The sequence below is a fragment of the Bombina bombina genome, chromosome 1, assembly GCF_027579735.1.
Source record: "Bombina bombina isolate aBomBom1 chromosome 1, aBomBom1.pri, whole genome shotgun sequence".
Classification (NCBI taxonomy): domain Eukaryota; kingdom Metazoa; phylum Chordata; class Amphibia; order Anura; family Bombinatoridae; genus Bombina; species Bombina bombina.
In genome coordinates, this window is record NC_069499.1 from 929,716,410 (window position 1) to 929,742,818 (window position 26,409).

Sequence of the window (26,409 nt, forward strand, 5' to 3'; positions counted from 1 at the left end):
AAAATAAATTGTGTTTCATGTCCCTTTAAAGTAGATGCAGCAATCACTTGATTAGATAGATAAGGCGAGATTACATATGCGGCTCAAGCACATTTTATAAGAAACCGACAATAATAATTTGCACAAATATTTATAAGACCCATCCCTTTTATGTACCATAAAAATAATAATGTGCATCAACCAAGGGCTTTAAATCTATTTAACCACTTGATATTACATTGAGAACCTTATGGTTTGCAACAGACTCTACCCAAACACCACTAAAATAAACAGACAATCCCTTACAGAAAGCATTTGGGTATGTGCACCATAATGGTTTACGGTGTTGGGATAATGAAGGCCTAACAATGTCCTATAACATATAAATGAGAATATTGTTTACAGTCTTAGGAATGGAAAGTCTCCATGGAAAAAGAGGCTCTGCTGGAATCAAATAGAGAACCAAATCTGGTGCTTAAAACATGAATATTCTCTACCAGCTTATCTGTTGTGAAACCAGGGTGATGCAAGAATGCTCTCCAACCATCGCAAGAGCATCTCATGAAACAGTAGTATTTATCTGAATCATTCTCTCAAAACACAAACAATTTATACTTATTTTGGTCATTTAGATGTATATATATTTCTTAAAACACAAATTATTAGATTTTAAAGACTTTAAATCTTTACTAAGTCAAGCACACACATACCATTGCTTACTCAAAGTTCACTGGGACTGTATACAGAAATGAGACTAAGCAAATACTTTATTATAATGAATATGTAGAAATATTAGTAAGAAATATTGTAGTGCATTGAAATATCTTAATTATGTGCATGTGACAAAATAAATGACATAATCGATTGAATAAGCTTTATATTCACCAGCATCTTTGACGGACAGAAATAAAAGAATGCAAAATCAAATAACAAAAAGTGTATTCAGATAAATCGTCCAACACAACAGTAGCAGAGGGTCATTAAGTTCTGGATATTTCTGTTATATATTTGAAAAAGCATGATTTAAAGGGACGCATTTTAAAAGGTCCTCCCCCCACTTCCAATGGTCTATTTTACCTGCTGGAGTGTATGCAATTGCTTGCAAACAACTGATTTGATTTACCTTTGTTATATGAAAATGCTACTTTTGTCCATTGTAACCCCACATACACTGAAAATATGAGCAACAAACATTTTCTGTATAGAAAAAGGTATGTAAATATGAGACAGTAGAACTAATTAATCTCCCAGTGGGGGTTATAAGAGAGATTTTGTATGTGAAATAGCTGCTTGTGTTTATTGAAACCTCTAGCCATAATTAGAATTTCAATATCTAACAAATACTTGCAGGCTCAGCCCATTGTTATAGGCTTGTCAAAGGTTATGGTTTTAGTTAGAAAAAACATTTTTTTCAAATACTGATATGATATAATATAAAGGAAACATTTCCAATACATTTAATACTATCCAGTACATATAACAAGTCATTTGGAGCACATTAAGGGGACAACACATTTTTTAGTACAGGGATCCCTTTTAAAGGACCAGTCAACACAGTAGATTTGTATAATCAGCAAATGCAAGGTAACAAGACAATGCAATAGCACTTAGTCTGAACTTCAAATGAGTAGTAGATTTTTATTCTGACAATTAAAAGTTATGTATTTTTCCACTCCCCCTGTACCATGTGACAGCCATCAGCCAATCACAACTGCATACACGTACCATGTGACAGCCATCAGCCATTCACAAATGCATACACACTTATTCTTGCACATGCTCAGTAGGAGCTCGTGACTCAAAAAGTTTAAATATAAAAAGACTGTGCACATTTTGTTAATAGAAGCAAATTGGAAAGTTGTTTAAAATGGCATGCTCTAGCTGAATAATGAAAGTTTAATTTTGATCGAGTGGCCCTTTAAGATTTTAAAATGTATTTGCTTGATAAGGCTTATGTTAAGGCCTTTCAGTTTGATTCTGGAACTAACAGAAAGTGAATGTTTATGTGCAACATATCCCTAGGAATGGATTGCTCACAGATTGCTAAATACAACTTTCACAGCCTCTTTTGGTGGGCAGAAAGCCTCTGCTATTACCTTGAGAAAAGTAGTTTTAATCAGGAGTGAACATTAGTTTTCAAAAAAAAAAAAAAAAGGCTCCTTTACTGAAAAAAGAAATTCCCACAGAAACTGTTTAATCTGAAAACCATTTACTAATTTTTGTTTCTGACGAGGATACTGATCTTTGCCTGCCAATTTCAACAGATATTCCATAATCAAAAGATTGAGCTAGATTGTTTTGGGGTTTTGTTTCCCCCATTGAGTTTATGCACTGATCACTGAATATAAAACATAAGAATAATTTATAAAACAAATTCAGTCCAGATAAGAGTAAAATATATAAATATGCAGATACATCATATTTAATGTGAAATATGATTATCATTCTGGAATGTGATGTCTATAAGCAGTGTTTTAGAACGATGCTCAAAATGATCCCAGCAGTACAATGTACTACAGCGAGAGGCGCATACCACAGCATAGAACCGTTCTCTGAATCAGTTTTACAAAACTAATGTAATGTACCAATAATTCTCTTCTTCTTTACTATAGCTCATCTGCCAGTTTTATAGGAGAATCCATGCCAAAGAATGACGATGGCTTCCCGTGAATATCACGCTCCCTCTTCACAAATGCTGTAAATGAGGAAACACAGTTCCCAATAAAATGATCAGACTGACCAAGGATGTACAGATCTATCTGAGCCACATCAGGCTGGAGACTTATAACTTTTACCTGTAAGAGAGAAGAAACATTTCACAACGCAATTCTAAAAAACTCAATATAACCATCAAATGAGAACAAAGAAATCTAATCGGTAAAAAGCAAAGAAAAAAAGTGCTGTAATTAGCCAAACAACATTATAAAAATTGATCTAAGGTAGCTCACTAAACAGAGACATATTTACCCTATGTAGAAAGCGGTGAGAATTGTTCTGCACATAAAGAACATTTTGGGTCACTAATTCAGTTATCACTAATAATAACACATGAAACCTGCTACTTTACGCCACAAAGTTCAAACAACATTTTTATTAAGAAAAAATAAATAAATCAATAGAAGGGATTTACAAAATGCATAAAAAAGATGACAAGGGATACCCTTGGGGTTAGTGTAATTTAACCATTATAAGCATAGTTTTTGCTTGCACTTAACTTTCTATCAGAGGGGTAAAACACTACACAAATTGTATCAGAGTGCAGACACTACACATGGCTTCACCTCACTGATGAGGCTCACAATAGGCTGAAACGTACGTCTGGGGTTTTGCTGTTTCTCTCGTTCAGAGAGGGATTGCCTGGTATTTCGAGGCTGGACTGTACTGTTAAGTCAGGATCCGACTGATATGCTACAGGAAAGTTCTTCTCTGTGAAAGGCACATGTTGAGCAAAAAGAGGCTGCTTCTTGGGTGGTAACTAGCCATAGAACAAGCTATTATGCTATTGTTCATTCCCAGGTTTAGCGCTTCTCTCTTTTAATTTACTACACAAATTGTGCCCTCTAATAATTTGACTGAATTAATCTCACTGATAAGCACTTTATTTTATTTTTTGTAATGCTTTGTTGCCTTTATATAATGGATTTTCAGTGAGTACATACTGATGAGACTCTATATTATGAGAAGAGCTAGCAGGTGCAAAGAAAACAGGTTAAAGTTCCATAATAATGAAAAAAAAATATGACACTAATTTGTTAATGACCTGGCTGCGCGACTATCACTGCTGATTGGGAAACCGTTAGTTTCCACTCAGGGCCAGCAATGTTCTGGAGTCCTGAGTGGCACTTTAATTAGGTGTTTAACACCTATGCTGGGGTTAAAACACACAAAGTTGGGGTGTTGCTAGTGTTAAATTACATCCTGTAACGAATTAGAGCATGCAGGGTTTTTTATTAATATGCCCCTTTAATTTACATATTTCCTTCTTCCCATCAATTACATGGAGTCTAGAGCGCTTGAATGCAATTAAATCTATGAAGAGGGGGATATAACCAACCAACTGCAAGAAAACACTTACGGTTTCTCCTAAAGACTTCTGGATCTCTGTAACATAAGATGTGGAGTCTGTGGCTATATAGACAGACCTGGCCTTGGTTTTCTTCACCCACAGTGTTAGTGCTCGTTTTATCTCCTTAAGGTTTGGCAGACACATGTCCATGGTGAGAGGTGCTGCTTTGTTTCTGTCATAGCCAACACATTGCGGGGAAGCCATGAAGTGAGATCCAGCAGTGCCATCTTTCAGCATGTTACATGCATTTTTCTACACAAGAAAGATTTCTTAGTTTATCAGAGTCATCAATAAAATACGGAATCACTATCATTTAAAGGGACATAATACTCATATGCTAAATCACATGAAACTGATGCAGTATAACTGTAAAAAGCTGACAGGAAATTATCACCTGAGCATCTCTATGTAAAAAAGAAAGATATTTTACCTCACATTTTCCTCAGCTCAGCAGAGTGAGTGCTGTGTAACAAGTTATAATTCAGTTGCTGACCAGCTGCAGGTAAAAAAATTTTTTTTTTTAAATGAAGAAATAAACAGCAGCCAATCGGCATCAACAGTGCTGAGGTCATGAACTCTTTTACTGTGATCTCATGAGATTTCATGGTATACTTCCTTAAACTGAATAGGGAAATAAGATGAGTTTTCACGAAGCTCACTCCATTATCTGTCCCGGGACAGACATACTGATTTGCTGCTTAGAAGTCCTTTACTATGGGATGTGACTACTGAGGAACTTTTGAGGTAAAATCTCTTTCTTTTTACATAGAGATGTTCAGGTGATATTTTCTAGTGAGCTTTTTACAGCTATGCTGCATCACTTTCAAGTGTTTCAACATTTGGGTATCATGGCCCTTTAAAAATAACAGATAAAACTATTTTACCATTAACTAAATTTACATTATAAAAAAAGAAAAGAACTAGCAAACATTGCGTCCTATCTTTTAATATTAAAAATGTAGAATGCAAGCTATGTAGCTCCTCCTCTCAAAGGAGCTTTTAATACTCATTTCATTTAATCTTTTTTTTTTTTAATACTATGAATCAGCGCCATTATGGACCTCCACTCATGTACCCAACACTACAGAATTTGGAGTCACTTTAGAAATAAATAATAATAAAAATAATCTTATGCATATAGTGCTAGTCATTTTACTGCACGTTTGTGTTTTATTTATTAGTTACTCTTAATTTACTGCTGTGTATACTGCAGCTAAACTGATTTATGTTTTCTGTATGACATTTTGGGGAAATAGCCTCCCCTTTTGATAAAAAAAAAAACCCTTATAACCCCCACCAAACCCCCCCCCCCCCCCCCCCACAAGTGCACATTTACAATGAAGTGAGTGTATGAGGAAATTTGCTTTGATCTCTTGGTATCCTTTGGTGAAAAGCATCCCTAGGTAGGCCCAAGAGCAGCAATGCACAACTGGGAGCTAACTCCTTATTGGCCGCTGCAGACATATTTCTCTTTTCACTGGCTTAACCCATGTGTTCAGCTAGCTCCCGGTAGTTCATGGCTCCTCCTTCAAAAAAGGATACTAAGAGAATGAAGCTAATTTGATAATAGAAGTAAATTGGAAAGTTGTTTAAAATTGTATGCTCTGTCCGAATCATAAAAGAAACATTTTGGGTTGAATACCCCTTTAAATATAAACCCATATGTACACTGGATTTGTACAGTGAATGGAGAAGCAGTACAATTCAGTTTCAAGTGAAGAAAGAGGTAAAGGGAGTAGGTGTGTGTATACTGTATCTAATAACTGCAACTTGAAGGAAAAGAATTTAGTAAAAATAAATGCAACTTTTGAGACTAAAAAAGGTCACATATCTTCTTGTCAATGGAAAGTTAAAAATATAAAAAAAACAACAACATCATAATTTATGTAAGAACTTACCTGATAAATTAATTTCTTTCATAGTGGCAAGAGTCCAAGAGCTAGTGACGTATGGGATATACATTCCGACCAGTAGGGGACAAAGTTTCCCAAACCTCAAAATGCCTATAAATACACCTCCCACCTCACATATACCTTAGTTTAACGTATAGCCAAGAAGTGAGGTGTAAAAAAAAAAAAAAAGGAGTAAAAAACATATAAAAAGAGGAACTGGAAAAAATAAAAGTGCTTTATACAAAAAAATCAAAACCACAAAAAATAGGGTGGGTCTCATGGACTCTTGCCCTTATGAAAGAAATGAATATATCAGGTAAGTTCTTACATAAATTATGTTTTCTTTCCTGTAAGTGGCAAGAGTCCATGAGCTAGTGACATATGGGATATAATACCCAAGATGTGGAAATCCACGAGTCACTAGAGAGGGGGGGGGATAAAATAACAGCTAAATACGCTGAGAAATGAAATCCAAAAAAATAATTAAGTTTTCTTAAAAAATTCAAAAAAACTCAAATCAAATCAAAAGGCATTAGAATCAAACAGACAACTGCCTGAAGAACCTTTCTACCAAAGGCTGCTTCCGAAGAAGCAAACACATCAAAATGGTAAAATTTTGTAAAAGTATGCAAAGAAGACCAAGTTGCTGCTTTGAAATTTGATCAACTGAAGCTAAATTCTTAAAAGCCCAAGAAGTGGCAACAGATCTAGTAGAATGAGCTGTAATTCTCTGAGGCGGAGACTGCCCCGCCTCCAAATAAGCTTTGTAAATCAAATCAAAAGTTTCAACCAAGATGCCAAAGAAATGACAGAGGCTTTCTGACCTTTCCTGGAGCCAGAAAAAATAACAAATAGACTAGAAGTCTTTCTGAAATCTTTAGTAGCCTCAACATAATATTTACCACATCCAAAGAATGTAAAGATCTTTCAAGAGTATTCTTAGGATTAGGACACAAAGAAGGAACAACAATTTCCCTATTAATGTTGTTAGAATTCACAACTTTAGGCAAAAATGCTTTATCTTGATGAAAAATCAGATAAGGAGACTCACAAGAGAGAGCAGACACTTTCCAAGAAAGTAATTTAATATCCAGAGAATGCATAGGCTCAAAAGGAGGAGCCTGAAAAATCTTCAAAACCAAATTGAGACTGAGGAGAAATAGATTTTTTTATTTTTTTTTATAATATTTTTTTTTATTGAGGTTTGATATACAATAACAGACAAACAATACTTCAAATAGTGTGTTGGTACAGAAAGAAAAATCATATAAATTGTAGTTAGAAAAATATTATACAATCATACCTGTTACATCACAGGATAGTTTGAAATATGTAGACAATGAACCTCACATTTTCAAAATACAAATAAGAGTAACAGTGATGTCATTTTTTTCTTTGTTTTGTATTAATTTGAAATAAATCTCACATGAGAAATATATGTGCTATAGTGTAAAAAGATATAGTAAATAAGTAATAAGCTAAAAAGTTGAGCACATACAACATATTCATTGTATCAAAGAACATTAAAAATGTATAGGGACTTACATAATGCTTAAGAACATTGGTCAGCATGAGAATAATTACATCAGCAAATATCTATCTAGAAAGTATAGAATTATATCAGACTGAACAATATATATATATATATATATATATATATATATATATATATATATATATATATATATATATGTGTGTGTGTGTGTCAAAAAGTATAGCATTATTATCATCAATACATAAGTAAACTCCAATGTACATCAAGATATAGAGAAATACTAAGGAGTATGTAAATAATATTATCTAACACCAGACTGAACATTCTATATGCCAAAATATAAGGTATCTAAGTAAATATTTTAAAGCATATGTAGTAGTTGAATATACATAAGGGAAAAAGAAAAGAAAGACATGTAACAGTGCTTCAGCTTACTAAGAAAAAGTTATATTGGAACAAGGGAGCAAATAAGAAAAATAAAAAAAAATTAATTAAGGAATATAACCTTTAATATAGGAGCAGGACTATTAATAACTGGTATAAATCTAGGGACCATAAATCAATATACAATGCTCAGAATCCAGCTCCACCCCTGGGTCAGAGCCCGACTCCAAATAAAATTTAAAAAAAAAAGTAAGTAAAAGGTTCCCAATTTTCAAGCACGGGAAGGGAAGTTCCATTATAGAAGTTGTGTTACATCTAAATACTAAAGTCCCTGCTCTCGTATTGTCTCCCCAGCTCAACTAAAGCATCAACATAAACTTTACCAGTATTATAACAGGTCTCATAAAAGAAAAAACATAATTTATGCTTGCCTGATAAATTTATTTCTCTTGTAGTGTGTTCAGTCCACGGGCCATCCATTACTTATGGGATATATTCTCCTTCCCAACAGGAAGTTGCAAGAGGATCACCCAAGCAGAGCTGCTATATAGCTCCTCCCCTCACATGTCATATCCAGTCATTCGACCGAAACAAGACGAGAAAGGAGAAACTATAGGGTGCAGTGGTGACTGGAGTTATAATTTAAAATTTAGAACCTGCCTCAAAAAGACAGGGCGGGCCGTGGACTGAACACACTACAAGAGAAATAAATTTATCAGGTAAGCATAAATTATGTTTTCCCTTGTTAAGTGTGTTCAGTCCACGGGTCATCCATTACTTATGGGATACCAATACCAAAGCTAAAGTACACGGATGATGGGAGGGACAAGGCAGGAACATTAAACAGAAGGAACCACTGCCTGTAGAACCTTTCTCCCAAAAACAGCCTCCGAAGAAGCAAAAGTGTCAAATTTGTGAAGTGAAGACCAAGTTGCAGCCTTGCAAATCTGTTCAACAGAGGCCTCATTCTTAAAGGCCCAGGTAGAAGCCACAGCTCTAGTGGAATGAGCTGTAATTTTTTCAGGAGGCTGCTGTCCAGCAGTCTCGTAGGCTAAGCGTATTATGCTACGAAGCCAAAAAGAGAGAGAGGTAGCCGAAGCCTTTTGACCTCTCCTCTGTCCAGAGTAAACGACAAACAGAGAAGAAGTTTGTCGAAAATCTTTAGTTGCCTGTAAGTAGAACTTCAGGGCACGGACCACGTCTAGATTATGCAAAAGACGTTCCTTCTTTGAGGAAGGATTAGGACATAATGATGGAACAACAATCTCTTGATTGATATTCCTGTTAGAAACAACCTTAGGTAAAAACCCAGGTTTAGTACGCAGGACTACCTTGTCTGAATGAAAGATCAGATAAGGAGAATCACAATGTAAGGCAGATAACTCAGAGACTCTTCGAGCTGAGGAAATAGCCATCAAAAACAGAACTTTCCAAGATAAAAGCTTAATATCAATGGAATGAAGGGGTTCAAACGGAACACCCTGAAGAACTTTAAGAACCAAGTTTAAGCTCCACGGAGGAGCAACAGTTTTAAACACAGGCTTAATCCTAGCCAAAGCCTGACAAAAAGCCTGGACGTCTGGATTCTCTGCCAGACGCTTGTGTAAAAGAATAGACAGAGCAGAAATCTGTCCCTTTAGTGAACTAGCGGATAAGCCCTTTTCTAAACCCTCTTGTAGAAAAGACAATATCCTAGGAATCCTAACCTTACTCCATGAGTAACTCTTGGATTCACACCAATATAAATATTTACGCCATATCTTGTGGTAAATTTTTCTGGTAACAGGTTTCCGAGCCTGTATTAATGTATCAATAACCGAATCCGAAAACCCACGCTTTGATAGAATCAAGCGTTCAATCTCCAAGCAGTCAGCCTCAGAGAAATTAGGTTTGGATGGTTGAAAGGACCCTGAATTAGAAGGTCCTGCCTCAGGGGTAGAGACCATGGAGGACAGGACGACATGTCCACTAGGTCTGCATACCAGGTCCTGCGTGGCCACGCAGGCGCTATCAGAATCACCGATGCTCTCTCCTGTTTGATCCTGGCAATCAGTCGAGGTAGCAACGGAAAAGGTGGAAACACATAAGCTATGTTGAAACCCCAAGGGGCTGCTAGTGCATCTACCAGCACCGCTCCCGGGTCCCTGGACCTGGATCCGTAACAAGGAAGCTTGGCGTTCTGGCGAGATGCCATGAGATCCAGATCCGGTTTGCCCCAACGACGAATCAGTTGAGCAAATACCTCCGGGTGAGCGCCGGGGCCCCAGAATGTCACCACTCCTGCTCTCATTAGAATCCAGCTTGAGTGGAGTGGGTTGCTGAACAGTAAAGTCACCATTGGTAATTAGCACCACAGACAGTGATTCCTCAGAGAAATAGATTTAATAACAGGTTTGATATGAATCAAATCCTGAACAAAACAATGAATATCAGGAAGTTTAGCAATCTTTATATGAAATAAGACAGAAAGAGCAGAAATGTGTCCTTTCAAAGTATTTGCAGACAAACCCTTATCTAAACCATCCTGAAGAAACTGTAAAATCCTAGGAATTCTAAAGGAATGCCAAGAATAATTATGAGTGGAACACCATAAAATATAGGTTTTTCCAAACCCGATGATAAATTTTCCTTGAAACAGACTTACAAGCCTGTATCATAGTGCTAACCACTGAGTCAAAGAAACCTCTATGACTAAGCACTAAGTGATCAATTTCCATGCCATCAAATTTAGATATCGGAGATCCTGATGGAAAAATGGCCCTTGAGACAGAAGGTCTGGCCTTGCCAAGGCTGGCAACTGGACATCCGGACAAGATACGCATACCAAAACCTGTGAGGCCATGCTGGTGCTATCAGAAACACATGAGATTGTTACATTATGATCTTGGAGATCACCCTTGGAAGAAGAACCAGAGGGGGAAAAATATAAGCAGGTTGGTAAAATTAAGGAACTGCTAAGGTATCTGGGAAGCTTCTTGTTTAGACGAGAGGCCATCAGATCTATTTCTGGAAGACCCTACATCTGTACAAGATGAAAAAACACATCTGGAAGGAAATACCACTCCCCCGGATGCTACGGCTGAGATAATTCGCTTCCCAATTGTCTACACCTGGGATATGAATCGCATAAATTTGACAAGAGTTGGATTCCGCCCAAGAAAGTATACAAGATACTTCCTTCATTGCTGATGGACTGCGAGTCCCTCATCGATGAATGACATATGCCCCTGTTGTGATATTGTCTGTTTGAAAACAAATGTAAAGTTCTCTCTTCAATAGAGGCCACGTCTGAAGAGCTCTGAAGATAGCACAGAGTTCTAAAATATTGATTGGCAACCTCGCCTCTTGAGGATACCAAACCCCTTGTGCTGTCAGAGACCCCCAGACAGCTCCCAAACCTGTGAGACTTGCGTCTGTTCTGATCACAGCCCAGGTGGGACGAACAAATGAGGCCCCTTGAACAATAAGGTGATGGTCTAACCACCAAGTCAGAGAGAGCTGAGTGTTGGGATTTAAGCATATCAGTTGTGATATCTGAGTATAATACCTGCACCATTGGTGCAACATGCAAAGCTGTAGAGGCCTTGTATGAAAACGAGCAAAGGGGATATCGTCTGATGCTGCAGTCATGAGACCTAAAACTTCCATGTACATAGCCACTGAAGGGAATGATAGAGACTGAAGGTTTAGACAAGCTAGAACTAACTTCATTCGTCTCTTGTCTGTCAGAGAATGAGTCATGGACACAGAATCTATCTGGAAACCTAAAAAGGTGACCCTTGTCCGAGGAATCAAGGAACACTTTTGTAAATTGATCCTCCAACTATGTCTTTGAAGAAACCACACTAGTTTAGTGAGATGTGCTAAATGAAAAGATTGAGCTAGTACCAAGATATCAGCCAAATAAGGAAATACTGCAATACGGGATTACAGATAGAAGGGCACCGAGAACCTTCGAAAAGATTCTTGGAGTTGTTGCTAGGTCAAACGGAAGAGCGACAAATTGGTAATGCTTGTCTAGAATAGAAAATCTCAGAAAACAATAGTGGTCTGGATGAATTGGAATGTGAAGCTAAGCATCCTGTAAGTATATTATGGACATGAAATGACCTTGCTGAACAAAAGGCAGAATAGTCCTTATAGTCACCATCTTGAAAGTTGGGACTCTTACAAAACTATTTAAAAATTTCAGATCCAGAATTGGTCTGAACGAATCTTCTTTCTTTGGGACAATGAATAGATTAAAAAAAAAAAAAAACCTTGTTCCTGCAGAGGAACTGGAACAATCACCCCTGAAAGCTCTAGGTCTGAAACACACTTTAGAAAAGCCTGAGCCTTCACCTATTTGATACCCCTGAGAAACAATATTCTGAATCCAATGATTTTGAACAGATACTGTCCAAATGTCTTGAAATAATTTCAAACTGCCCCCCACCAGTTGAACTGGTTTGAGGGCCGTACCTTCATGCAGTCTTAGCGACTGGATTTGGCTTTTTATAAGGCTTGGATTTATTCCAATTCGGAGGTCTCCAATTAGAGCCAGAGGCCTAAGGGGAAGGAGAGGTATTTTGTTCTCTATTCTGACGAAAGGAACAATAACGATTGGGAGCTTTAAATTTACCCTTAGATTTCTTATCTTGGGACAGAAAAACTCCCTTTCCTCAAGTGATAGTGGAAATAATAGAATTCAATTGAGAACTAAATAAATTACTACCCTGAAATGATAAAGATAGTAATCTAGATTGACACCATATCAGCATTCCAAGATTTAAGCCATAAAGCTCTTCTAGAAAGAATAGATTTAATATCAATCTTAATTACATCAAATATAGCATCACAAAAGAAATGATTAGCATGTTGAAGTAAAAGAACAATGCTAGACAATTCAGGATCTGTTAACTGTTGAGCTAAACTGTCCAACCAAAAAGTTGAAGCAGCAGCAACATTTGCCATAGAAATAGCAAGTCTAAGAATATAGCCAGTATGTAAACATGCTTTTCTAAGATAAGATTCAATCTTCCTATCTAAAGGATCCATAAAAGAAGTACTATCTTCCATAGGAATAGTAGTACGTTTGGCAAGAGTAGAAATAGCCCCATCAACCTTAGGGACTTTTCCCCAAAACTCTAGACTAGCCACAGGTAAAGGATATAGCTTTTTAAACCTAGAAGAAGAAGAAGGGTTAAAAGAAGCACCAAGTTAAGACCATTCTTTAGTAAACATATAAGAAATAGCATCTGGAATAGGGAAAACTTTAGGAGTAACTTCAGAAGTTTTAAAAACAGAATTCAAACGTTTACTATTTTTGTTATTAAGAGGACTAGATTCCTCAATACCCAAAGTAAACAATACTTCTTTTATTAAAGAACGAATATATTCAATCTTAAAAATAAAGGTTGATTTATCAATGTCAGTCTCTAAAGTAGGATCCTCTGAACCAGAGAAATCCTCATCAGCAGACGATACTTCAGTATGCTGCCGATCAATACAAGCTTCATCAGATTAAAGGATTCCAAAACTTTCTTTTTTTGTCTACACCATGACCACAAATTTAAATTACCAAACATGCATATATTATAAATAACGTACTTTTATATTTCAACGATGTTTTTCTGCCATATAAAATTAATTTTTTATTTTTTTAGATGATGTTGTTCAAGACAACCCTCTAAAATGGGCCGTGAACTATCTAAAACCATTTCCAATCCGATTTCGATCTTTTTCATATAATTAAGTGACTATTTCGTCACCATGCACATTGCAATTCATAGACTTGCGCATGCGCATATCACCTACGTGCTACCCCAATTACACCAGGCCTGCTGGTGAGTGACTATTATGATGATATCGCGCATGTGCATTGCGGCTTTACTCCGAAATTATGATAACCTGGGATATCGGTCACATGCGTATAGCGATCCATAGGATTTGCGCATGCGCATATAACCTACGTGCTACCCCAATACAGTGGGCCTGCTGGTGAGTGACGATTAGGACGATATCGTGCATGTGCATTGCGGCTATACTCCGCCATTATGATAACCTGGGTTATTGGTTAGGATTGGCGTATGGAAATGTATAGCCAGAGGTGGGTTTGGAAATCGTTCCATTTTCGGAATAGGATTTCACATAAATGGTACTTATTTTAAACTACATGTAAATTACAAAATAAATGATAATATATTGAAATTGCGATTGCAGGTAAAACATCTTTAGGGTTTAGTGTCCCTTTAATGAGAAGTTAGGAGAGACCTTTCACGTTTATTTGAAAGCGGAATAGCAGTCATAGCCTTCTCTATGGCTGCAGCAATATAATCTTTTATATCTACAGGAATATCATGTACATTAGACTGTGAAGGTTTACCAGTAGATGTATTTGTACTTATAGAAACATTATCAGCATGTAATAATATTTCATAACAAATGCCACATATTTGAGCTGAAGAAGTAAGATCAGCTAATTTACAACATACACACTTAGCTTTGGTAGAATTGTGTTCAGGCAGATTAGTTCCTACAGTAACATCAGAGGCAGGATCAGTCTGAGACATCTTGCAAAATGTAACAAAAAAGAAAAAACAACATTTAAAACAAAATATCCAATTCCTTCAAAATAGCAGTTTAAGGAATGGGGTAAAATGCTTATGATAAAATTCTTTTAAACAAGAGTAAAATCAAAACCAAGCATGCTAGCCCTTTAGAATCAAATGAGAGCAGAGAGCAAAAGAGGGAGAGACTTAATATAACAACATTTTGGCGCCAAAAGACGCAAATGCAGGGGGAAAAAAAAAGAAACTTTTGGCGCCAAAGCTTAATAAGTGAAATGACGTGACTCATGTTGCGTCAAGAAAGTCGCAAGAAATTATGTGACTTGAATCACGGCAAACGCAAGTTAGCGCCAAAAATGTTGCAATAAAAAGTAACATTCTGCGTCATCGTGAGCCTAAGCCCACGAAAATTTTGAAACAAACAGATTCCAACTAACTGGAACCCCAGGTAAGCCTAAAAACTCCCATAAACATACATATCTATGGTGAAACTGTTAGACTGCAAAGGGAAATACACATACCTGACTCATGGCAAATATATACAATATACATTTAAAACTTTATTAGTGCCAAACATAGCTGAGAGTCTTAAAAAATTATATATACTTAGCAGAAGACACCCATCCACATATAGCAGACAGTCAAACCAATACTGAAAACATATCAGCAGAGGTAATGGTAGAGGAGTATATTGTCGTTCTATAAAGGGAGGCAGCAGATGAATCCCTGCGACTGATTACAGAGAGCCTTAGAATAGATTTCCCATAGGTGAAAACATGGCGTCATCAGGCAATACTCCCTTCACATCCCACAGACAAACACTGTACTTTGAGAGGAACTGGGCTTCAAAATACTTAGAAGCGCCTATCACAGGAGAAAATTCAAGCACAACTTACTTTCCCACCTCCATGAGAGGCAAGGTTTTTAAAACGAAGGTAAGGAATGAGTGAGGTGGGAGGTGTATTTATAGGCATTTTGAAGTTTGGGAAACTTTGCCCCTCCTGGTACGAATGTATATCCCATACGACACTAGCTCATGGACTCTTGACTAAAAATTCTGTTTTGAGTGATATGTACATATCCTCAGCAGCAATGCATCACTGGGAGCTAGCTGGCAGTTGATGGCTACAAACATATACCTCTTGTTATTGGCTCATCAGATGTGTTTAGCTACCTTCCAGTACAGTTAGTTATATACAAGCAATAGTGAAATAATAAAATGCTGTATCAAATAAAAAATAACATAATTTATGTAAGAACTTACCTGATAAATTCATTTCTTTCATATTAGCAAGAGTCCATGAGCTAGTGACGTATGGGATATACATTCCTACCAGGAGGGGCAAAGTTTACCAAACCTCAAAATGCCTATAAATACACCCCTCACCACACCCACAAATCAGTTTAACGAATAGCCAAGAAGTGGGGTGATAAGAAAAAAGTGCGAAGCATAAATATAAGGAATTGGAATAATTGTGCTTTATACAAAAAAATCATAACCACCACAAAAAAAAGGTGGGCCTCATGGACTCTTGCTAATATGAAAGAAATGAATTAATCAGGTAAGTTCTTACATAAATTATGTTTTCTTTCATGTAATTAGCAAGAGTCCATGAGCTAGTGACGTATGGGATAATGACTACCCAAGATGTGGATCTTCCACGCAAGAGTCACTAGAGAGGGAGGGATAAAATAAAGACAGCCAATTCCGCTGAAAAAAAATCCACACCCAAAAATAAAGTTTAAATCTTATAAAGAAAAAAACTGAAAATATAAGCAGAAGATTCAAACTGAAACAGCTGCCTGAAGTACTTTTCTACCAAAAACAGCTTCAGAAGAAGAAAACACATCAAAATGGTAGAAATTAGTAAAAGTATGCAAAGAAGACCAAGTTGCTGCTTTGCAAATCTGATCAACCGAAGCTTCATTCCTAAACGCCCAGGAAGTAGAAACTGACCTAGTAGAATGAGCTGTAATCCTTTGAGGCGGAGTTTTACCCGACTCGACATAAGCATGATGAATTAAAGATTTCAACCAAGATGCCAAAGAAATGGCAGAGGCCTTCTGACCTTTCCTAGAACCGGAAAAGATAACAAATAGACTAGAAGTCTTTCTGAAATTCTTAGTAGCTTCAACATAATATTTCAAAGCTCTAACTACATCCAAAGAATGCAATGATTTCTCCTTAGAATTCTTAGGATTAGGACATAATGAAGGAACCACAATTTCTCTACTAATGTTGTTAGAATTCACAACCTTAGGTAAAGATTTAAAAGAAGTTCGCAACACCGCCTTATCCTGGTGAAAAATCAGAAAAGGAGACTCACAAGAAAGAGCAGATAATTCAGAAACTTTTCTGGCAGAAGAGATGGCCAAAAGGAACAAAACTTTCCAAGAAAGTAATTTAATGTCCAATGAATGCATAGGTTCAAACGGAGGAGCTTGAAGAGCCCCAAGAACCAAATTCAAACTCCAAGGAGGAGAAATTGACTTAATGACAGGTTTTATACGAACCAAAGCTTGTACAAAACAATGAATATCAGGAAGATTAGCAATCTTTCTGTGAAAAAGAACAGAAAGAGCAGAGATTTGTCCTTTCAAGGAACTTGCAGACAAACCTTTATCCAAACCATCCTGCAGAAACTGTAAAATTCTCGGAATTCTAAAAGAATGCCAAGAAAAATGATGAGAAAGACACCAAGAAATATAAGTCTTCCAGACTCTATAATATATCTCCCTAGATACGGATTTACGAGCCTGTAACATAGTATTAATCACAGAGTCAGAGAAACCTCTTTGACTAAGAATCAAGCGTTCAATCTCCACACCTTTAAATTTAAGGATTTGAGATCCTGATGGAAAAAAAGACCTTGCGACAGAAGGTCTGGTCTTAACGGAAGAGTCCACGATTGGCAAGAGGCCATCCGGACAAGATCCGCATACCAAAACCTGTGAGGCCATGCTGGAGCTACCAGCAGAACAAACTAGCATTCCTTCAGAATCTTGAGATTACTCTTGGAAGAAGAACTAGAGGCGGAAAGATATAGGCAGGATGATACTTCCAAGGAAGTGACAATGCATCCACTGCTTCCGCTTGAGGATCCCTGGATCTGGACAGATACCTGGGAAGTTTCTTGTTTAGATGAGAGGCCATCAGATCTATTTCTGGAAGTCCCCACATTTGAACAATCTGAAGAAATACCTCTGGATGAAGAGACCATTCGCCCAGATGTAACGTTTGGCGACTGAGATAATCCGCTTCCCAATTGTCTATACCTGGGATATGAACCGCAGAAAGTAGACAGGAGCTGGATTCCGCCCATACCAGAATTCGAGATACTTCTTTCATAGCCAGAGGACTGTGAGTCCCTCCTTGATGATTGATGTATGCCACAGTTGTGACATTGTCTGTCTGAAAACAAATGAACGATTCTCTCTTTAGAAGAGGCCATGACTGAAGAGCTCTGAAAATTGCACGGAGTTCCAAAATATTGATCGGTAATCTCACCTCCTGAGATTCCCAAACCCCTTTTGCTGTCAGAGACCCCCACACAGCTCCCCAACCTGTAAGACTTGCATCTGTTGAAATTACAGTCCAGGTCGGAAGAACAAAAGAAGCCCCCTGAACTAAACGATGGTGATCTGTCCACCACGTCAGAGAGTGTCGTACAATCGGTTTTAAAGATATTAATTGAGATATCTTTGTGTAATCCCTGCACCACTGGTTCAGCATACAGAGCTGAAGAGGTCGCATGTGAAAACGAGCAAAGGGGATCGCGTCCGATGCAGCAGTCATAAGACCTAGAATTTCCATGCATAAGGCTACCGAAGGGAATGATTGTGACTGAAGGTTTCGACAAGCTGATATCAATTTTAGACGTCTCTTGTCTGTCAAAGACAGAGTCATGGACACTGAATCTATCTGGAAACCTAAAAAGGTTACCCTTGTCTGAGGAATCAATGAACTTTTTGGTAAATTGATCCTCCAACCATGATCTTGAAGAAACAACACAAGTCGATTCGTATGAGATTCTGCTAAATGTGAAGACTGAGCAAGTACCAAGATATCGTCCAAATAAGGAAATACCACAATACCCTGTTCTCTGATTACAGACAGAAGGGCACCGAGAACCTTTGTAAAAATTCTTGGAGCTGTTGCTAGGCCAAACGGTAGAGCCACAAACTGGTAATGCTTGTCTAGGAAAGAGAATCTCAGAAACTGATAGTGATCTGGATGAATCAGAATATGCAGATATGCATCCTGTAAATCTATTGTAGACATATAATGCCCTTGCTGAACAAAAGGCAGGATAGTCCTTACAGTTACCATTTTGAAAGTTGGTATCCTTACATAACGATTCAATATTTTTAGATCCAGAACTGGTCTGAAGGAATTCTCCTTCTTTGGTACAATGAAGAGATTTGAATAAAACCCCAGCCCCTGTTCCAGAACTGGAACTGGCATAATTACTCCAGCCAACTCTAGATCTGAAACACAATTCAGAAATGCTTGAGCCTTCGCTGGGTTTACTGGGACACGGGAAAGAAAAAATCTCTTTGCAGGAGGCCTTATCTTGAAGCCAATTCTGTACCCTTCTGAAACAATGTTCTGAATCCAAAGATTGTGAACGTAATTGATCCAAATTTCTTTGAAAAAACGTAATCTGGCCCCTACCAGCTGAGCTGGAATGAGGGCCGCACCTTCATGTGGACTTAGGAGCTGGCTTTGGTTGTCTAAAAGGCTTGGATTTATTCCAGACTGGAGATGGTTTCCAAACTGATAACGCTCCTGAGGATGAAGGATCAGGCTTTTGTTCCTTGTTGTGACGAAAGGAACGAAAACGATTATTAGACCTAAATTTACCTTTAGATTTTTTATCCTGTGGTAAAAAAGTTCCTTTCCCTCCAGTAACAGTTGAGATAATAGAATCCAACTGAGAACCAAATAATTTATTACCCTGGAAAGAAAGGGAAAGCAGAGTAGACTTAGAAGACATATCAGCATTCCAAGTTTTAAGCCATAAAGCTCTTCTAGCTAAAATAGCTAGAGACATATACCCGACATCAACTCTAATGATATCAAAGATGGCATCACAAATAAAATTATTAGCATGTTGAAGAAGATTAATAATGCTATGAGAATTATGATCTGTTACTTGTTGCGCTAAAGCTTCTAACCAAAACGTTGAAGCTGCAGCAACATCCGCTAAAGATATAGCAGGTCTAAGAAGATTACCTGAACACAAGTAAGCTTTTCTTAGAAAGGATTCAATTTTCCTATCTAAAGGATCCTTAAAGGAAGTACCATCTGCCGTAGGAATAGTAGTACGCTTAGCAAGAGTAGAGACAGCCCCATCAACCTTAGGGATTTTGTCCCAAAACTCTAATCTGTCAGATGGCACAGGATATAATTGCTTAAAACGTTTAGAAGGAGTAAATGAATTACCCAAATTATTCCATTCCCTGGAAATTACTTCAGAAATAGCATCAGGGACAGGAAAAACTTCTGGAATAACTACAGGAGATTTAAAAACCTTATCTAAACGTTTAGACTTAGTATCAAGAGGACTAGAATCCTCTATTTCTAATGCAATTAGGACTTCTTTAAGTAAAGAACGAATAAATTCCATTTTAAATAAATATGAAGATTTATCAGCATCAACCTCTGAGACAGAATCCTCTGAACCAGAAGATCCATTATCAGAATGATGATGTTCATTTAAAAATTCATCTGAAAAAAGAGAAGTTTTAAAAGACTTATTACGTTTACTATTAGGAGGAATAACAGACATAGCCTTCTTAATGGATTTAGAAACAAAATCTCTTATGTTATCAGGAACACTCTGAGTATTAGATGTTGACGGAACAGCAACAGGTAATGTAACAGTACTAAAGGAAATATCTGCATTAACAAGTTTGTCATGACAATCAGTACAAACAACAGCTGGAGGAACAGATACCATAAGTTTACAGCAGATACACTTAGCTTTGGTAGATCCAGCACCAGGCAGCGATTTTCCAGAAGTATCTTCTGACTCAGTGTTAACGTGGGACATCTTGCAATATGTAATAGAAAAAACAACATATAAAGCAAAATTGATCAAATTCCTTAAATGACAGTTTCAGGAATGGGAAAAAATGCCAGTGAACAAGCTTCTAGCAACCAGAAGCAATAAATAATGAGACTTAAATAATGTGGAGACAATAGTGACGCCCATATTTTTTTAGCGCCAAAAAAAGACGCCCACATTATTTGGCGCCTAAATGCTTTTGGCGCCAAAAATGATGCCACATCCGGAACGCCGACACTTTTGGCACAAAAACATCAAAAATGACGCAACTTCCGGCGACACGTATGACGCCGGAAACAGAATTTTTTTTTGCGCCAAAAAAGTCCGCGCCAAGAATGACGCAATAAAATGAAGCATTTTCAGCCCCCGCGAGCCTAACAGCCCACAGGGAAAGAAGTCAAATTTTAAGGTAAAAAAAATTGATTTATTCATATGCATTATCCCAAATATGAAACTGACTGTCTGAAATAAGGAACGTTGAACATCCTGAGTCAAGGCAAATAAATGTTTGAATACATATATTTAGAACTTTATTAAAAAGTGCCCAACCATAGCTTAGAGTGTCACAGAAAATAAGACTTACTTACCCCAGGACACTCATCTACAAGTTGTAGAAAGCCAAACCAGTACTGAAACGAAAATCAGTAGAGGTAATGGTATATATAAGAGTATATCGTCGATCTGAAAAGGGAGGCAAGAGATGAATCTCTACGACCGATAACAGAGAACCTATGAAATAGACCCCGTAGAAGGAGATCATTGAATTCAAATAGGCAATACTCTCCTCACATCCCTCTGACATTCACTGCACGCTGAGAGGAAAACCGGGCTCCAACCTGCTGCGGAGCGCATATCAACGTAGAATCTAGCACAAACTTACTTCACCACCTCCATAGGAGGCAAAGTTTGTAAAACTGATTAGTGGGTGTGGTGAGGGGTGTATTTATAGGCATTTTGAGGTTTGGGAAACTTTGCCCCTCCTGGTAGGAATGTATATCCCATACGTCACTAGCTCATGGACTCTTGCTAATTACATGAAAGAAATTTAGCTTTCACACTTTTATGTTCTTTAAATAGTAAACTCTGATTATTTCTAAGTTATGAAAAATATGTGACTCTCTTGGGGTGTTGCCTTTCCTAGTCCAATCTTGGGGCCTTCCCTGCACTGCAGTTTTCTTTCCTGTCTCCTTCTACACTGGAAATTCCCCACAGCGAACAGGGAAATCCCTTCAGCATCAGGAACATTTTTTGTTACGGATGCCGTGGATGGGGAAAAAGCCCCAGATAATTTACAGCAGTGGTTCTCAAACTTTTTATGGTTCCATAAACTCGTCATCTGCGCCCTCTAGCTTACATGCAAAAATATTAAACATTTATTCAAATTTTAAATGAAACTTATTTGTTTCATTAATTAAAATTGTATTATTTTGATATTGTAATACAAGCTTTTTAATATTCATAGTCACTGTGCAAGAGTATTATATACCACATTTAGCAATTACTTCACTATTCAAAAATGTGTTTACTATGATGGATGGGCTTATTAAAGTGTAACCAATTTCTCAGTGTTTGGTTTATGTCACATAATAGGAGTCTTAAATCAACATGCTTAGTAATCTGGAGTTTATTCCTTTGCTTGGGGCATAGTTGTACAACTGCACCAATAAAGTTTATGGAAAATATATTCTACTTACCAAAGTGTTTTGTAGTGCATGCTGCACAGTTTATTTCTGGTGACAGAAGACTAGAAAACCATTGTCAGATGACTGTATGCAAAGCTACACAGACACAACAGGCCATTTGCTACTACACAGTAATTCCGATCAGTTAATGTTGACAAAATGTGCCAGTGTACAGCAAGGTAAAACAAAGAATGCAAGTGGCTGCAATCTCTCTCATTCAGAAAGAGTGTACATCGAGGATAAACCTACATTTTGCTTAGCACTTTTGGTATCCTTTGTTAAAGAGTAACCCTAGTTGAGCGCAGGAGCATACAAGTGTCTTAAGCCATCTTTCAGCAGTTTGCAACATTATTTATATAAGTGAATAATATAATAATCATCTTATCAGTAACCATGGTTACTAACCTGCTCTCACCTATCAGATGATTATTTCACCTGTGCTCTAACACAGATATCATGAAGATCTGGCCTGTTAGAAGTACTTGAAGACTGGAATTGAGCTTCGTCTTCAACTCCTTACCTGTTAGCGCTCCCTATAATAATACGAGTGCCCCCTTCCATCTTTTAGTCCTATCAGTGCCCCCCCTCAGTAATCCCACCGCCCCAACCAGGATGCTGTACCGCCTACTTTGGGAACCATTGATTTAAAAGGGACAAAATACCTCTCATTTCAAATAGGGGAAATCGCCCATAAGATGCAGGTAATGGCTGCCAAAAACGCAACAACATTTAAAGTGCTGATTTCCCTAAGGGGAATGGGCTTCTAACTGAGCACCGATCTCTCCGCATTTGTGCTAGAGGGACAAGTGACTCTTCATTAGAAAAGAATGTTCCACTAGGAAACAGCTAATCTTCATAAGACATGGTGATTACCTGTCTCACTAGAAACCAGGTAGCAGAGGTGTCTCATAAGTAGGTGACTGGAAGGAGAAGTACAGGGCTGGCAGCTTCACCTCTCCCCTTCCCGTGGTGTGCACTTCTAGCACAGCTATTCTTGACCTTTGCCCTTTTTCTGCCCATAGCAAACAAGCACAGTGCTTCCCATCTCTCTGGGGCTGGTGGGTGAGAGTTCTAGGAAATATGTATATTGGGAGAATCTCAAGGTTGTATGTTTAGGAATTAGTTTTTGTCAACACTGGAGAAAGGCAAGAGTGAGGTAGCAATTGTTTGGCTTGGTACAGCAGCCAGCTCCAGGGATCCAGGAACAGCTAATGGTCATGTGGTGGCTGGACCTGGCAGGATCCGCAACCAGGGAGAAACCAAGATCCAGATAAAAATAAAAAAAAATAAATAAAAAAAAAGTATGAGACAGCAAGTTGAAGTCAGATGCAGAAAGCAGGCACCAATGATTCATGAGAGGGAATGGTGGCAGCAGCGTTGAAGGAACATGTGTGTTCTTACATACAAACATACATACTGTATATACTTAAAATATTCTGTTTCTCTTGTGCTGTAGGAGGGGACTCTAATGTTGCTTATGTCTAGAATATTAACGATGGGTGAGTGTGGGGAGTATATCTGCCTCTGTCACTTAGCTAGAACAGTAAATAATGTATCTAAAGTCATAGTTGAGATGCCGTGACGAACATTGAAATACATAAGTCTAAATCTTACCCAATCAGATCCAATTCTCAGATGAATTCCAACAAAAGGTCTTATCAGCAGAGACCTGATGTGCTCCTCTCCCTCCTGAACCATCTTCTTAGACCACACCATGTATTTTTGAAAAACACGGTGTTCTTCTAGTACTGGAAACTGAGCGGGTGCACCAGGGAGAGCTAAAATTGGGTGGCGAGTGGGTGGAAACCTTAAAAAAAAAAAAAAGAAAGAGAGATTATATATATATATATATATATATATATATATATATATATATATATATATATATATATATATATATATATATATATATATATAATATATATATATATATATATATATATATATATACACATATATTAATATTATTTTTTTTTTTTTTTTACACACACACACACACACACATATTATAAAATATAACAATGCAGCTAAATGCAGCAGTACAGACAAATACTAACAAATACAGGGCTTGAGAATCGCCAGACTCCCATCATATTAAAGGGACACTAAACCCAATTTTTTTCTTTCATAATTCAGATAGAGAATACAATTTTAAACAACTTTCCAATTTACTTCTATCTAATTTGCTTCATTTTTTAGATATCGTTTGTTGAAGAAAGAGCAATGCACGTGGGAGAGCCAATCACACGAGGCATCTATGTGCAGCAACCAATCAGCAGCTACTGAGCCTATCTAGATATGCTTTTCATCTAAGAATATCAAGAGAATGAAGCAAATTAGATAATAGAAGTAAATTAGAAAGTTGTTTAAAACGGCATGCTCTTTCTAAATCATGAAAGAAAAAATTTGGGTTTCATGTCCCTTTAAGCCAAACTAAATATCTACCCCACAGTCAGTGGGACAAGCCACTGGGTTAAAAAGGGACTCCCAGGCCTCATCACACTGTTATCTTCCTGGCAGCCAAGGTGTTATTGAATGGTTACATTCATGCAAACCAAGGGATAATTCATATTCATACATATGAATACACACACTAATTATATATATATAGGCTGACGGGTGCTCCTTGTCCATTTGTAGAGTACACTTCATGCAGACAATGTATGTATGCCTGACTGTAAATAGTACTGCTTCAGACCCGAAGAAGGAAAAAGATAGAAACATAATATACGTGAGTGTGTAAATGCATACATGCAACCACACATTCACAGACCTATGCAAAACCTGTAGTACAGCATTTATGAAAAAAGGCAATAGAAATTATTCTGTTCATGTATTTAGTTATATTTTAGTTTTACCTGCTCATCCACACATCTTTATAATAGTTACTAAAATTAATGCCATCAAATAGCTCGGACTCACTGAAGTCCACATAAAAGTGATCCCAAAATGGGCCAAATGGGTTTCCGTCCTATAAGAAAAAAGACCAAGAAAAATTAGAATCATTGCAGGGAAGGTAATGTTACATAGCAAACTTCTCATATCCCCAATACTCCAAAAAGCGACCACTTTATGTGTTTAAAGATACTTCTCTATCAATTTTCAGATTCAGGTCATTATATGGATGTGGGAAAGCACAAATTCACACTATGTGAGCAGTCACACTTATTTCTTTGCCTTGATCCCCACTATTCACGAGATAGTGATTCAACTACCAGCAAGTATTAAAAAAACAAAACAGAATATACAATAGTAGTGTCAACATAACCTACCGAATTCAAGCTACTTGACAATCAGAAACCATCACCAAATACCACTGGGCAGCTCAACCAATATCAAGACTACTTGTGTAGGGCCTTCACTATAAGCAAACAATTGTACCACCCCTCCATCAACTCTCATAGGACAACCCAACCAATGTCAACCACCTGTGAATATTCTCAACACCAAAACACCACCAGTTGTGCGCAAGCTATTATTCACTTACTTTCATGGGACATGTCTTCTTGTCAGGACTTCTCTGTGCGGCTGCCCTGAAACAATATGCCACACGTTTACTGGGTGGCCAATAGGTGGGAGCAACATTTTTCATGAATTCCTCCAAACTAATGATACGGTGGAACTCTTCAAGAGGCTCAAGTTGAAAAAACTCTTCATAAGGTACATGTTCCTGGAAAGCAACATATGGTTATGTTAAACTAGACCTTGATGTAAATGCAGATCCAATTCATTCTCTCTACATATGACTAAAATGATGAAAGCATCACTTTGTCCGGCTACTCACTGGTTACACAACAAGAAATACAATAAAAAAAAATAAAAAAAAAGTACAACTGCCTAGTCTTTGGATTACATAGACCTTTTTTTTTTGTCTCACAAAAACAAGGCGTTACTGAAGTTTTGTGGTGCATATGTAATGAATAACACAGGAATTAAAAAAAAAACCTTGGGAAACAGTAAACAAGATCTGGACTTTAATTTGAATTCTCTCTTTTTTTTTTTAAAGGACTATTGCAGTGCAAAAATGGTATGTTCTAATTTGTTATGGTGTGTCATAATAGCACTACCAGCCCTGCAAGTCTATGTGATAACCCCCCAAAGGTGTTAAATGTAGTTAAAGTAGCGCTTGTTAGTCACAGAGCACTGCTGATATCTAATCGACAGGCAAGTGAGCCAATAAGCAGTGGCAATCATGCAACTGGAGCTTCTAAGTGGTACGTTAATTATATGTTTAACCTCTTTGTGGGGAGTTAAACACAGACTTAGAGAGTGGCTATTGCTAAGAATCAAAG

At 37.4% G+C, this 26,409-nt stretch overlaps 1 protein-coding gene across 1 annotated transcript in view; it reads right to left on the reverse strand.

Annotated features, from left to right (window-relative positions):
• Positions 1 to 728: 728 nt before the first annotated feature.
• Positions 729 to 26,409, reverse strand: part of POFUT1 (protein O-fucosyltransferase 1) — a 31,341-nt gene continuing 5,660 nt past the window's right edge. The window contains exons 3-7 of the mRNA XM_053699179.1: positions 25,605 to 25,787; positions 24,976 to 25,088; positions 23,732 to 23,924; positions 4,055 to 4,297; positions 729 to 2,774 (exon numbers count right to left, since the gene is read on the reverse strand). Of these exons, the coding sequence (XP_053555154.1) occupies positions 2,586 to 2,774; positions 4,055 to 4,297; positions 23,732 to 23,924; positions 24,976 to 25,088; positions 25,605 to 25,787 (921 nt within the window). The 3' untranslated portion in view covers positions 729 to 2,585. The remainder of the gene's footprint in view (positions 2,775 to 4,054; positions 4,298 to 23,731; positions 23,925 to 24,975; positions 25,089 to 25,604; positions 25,788 to 26,409) is intronic.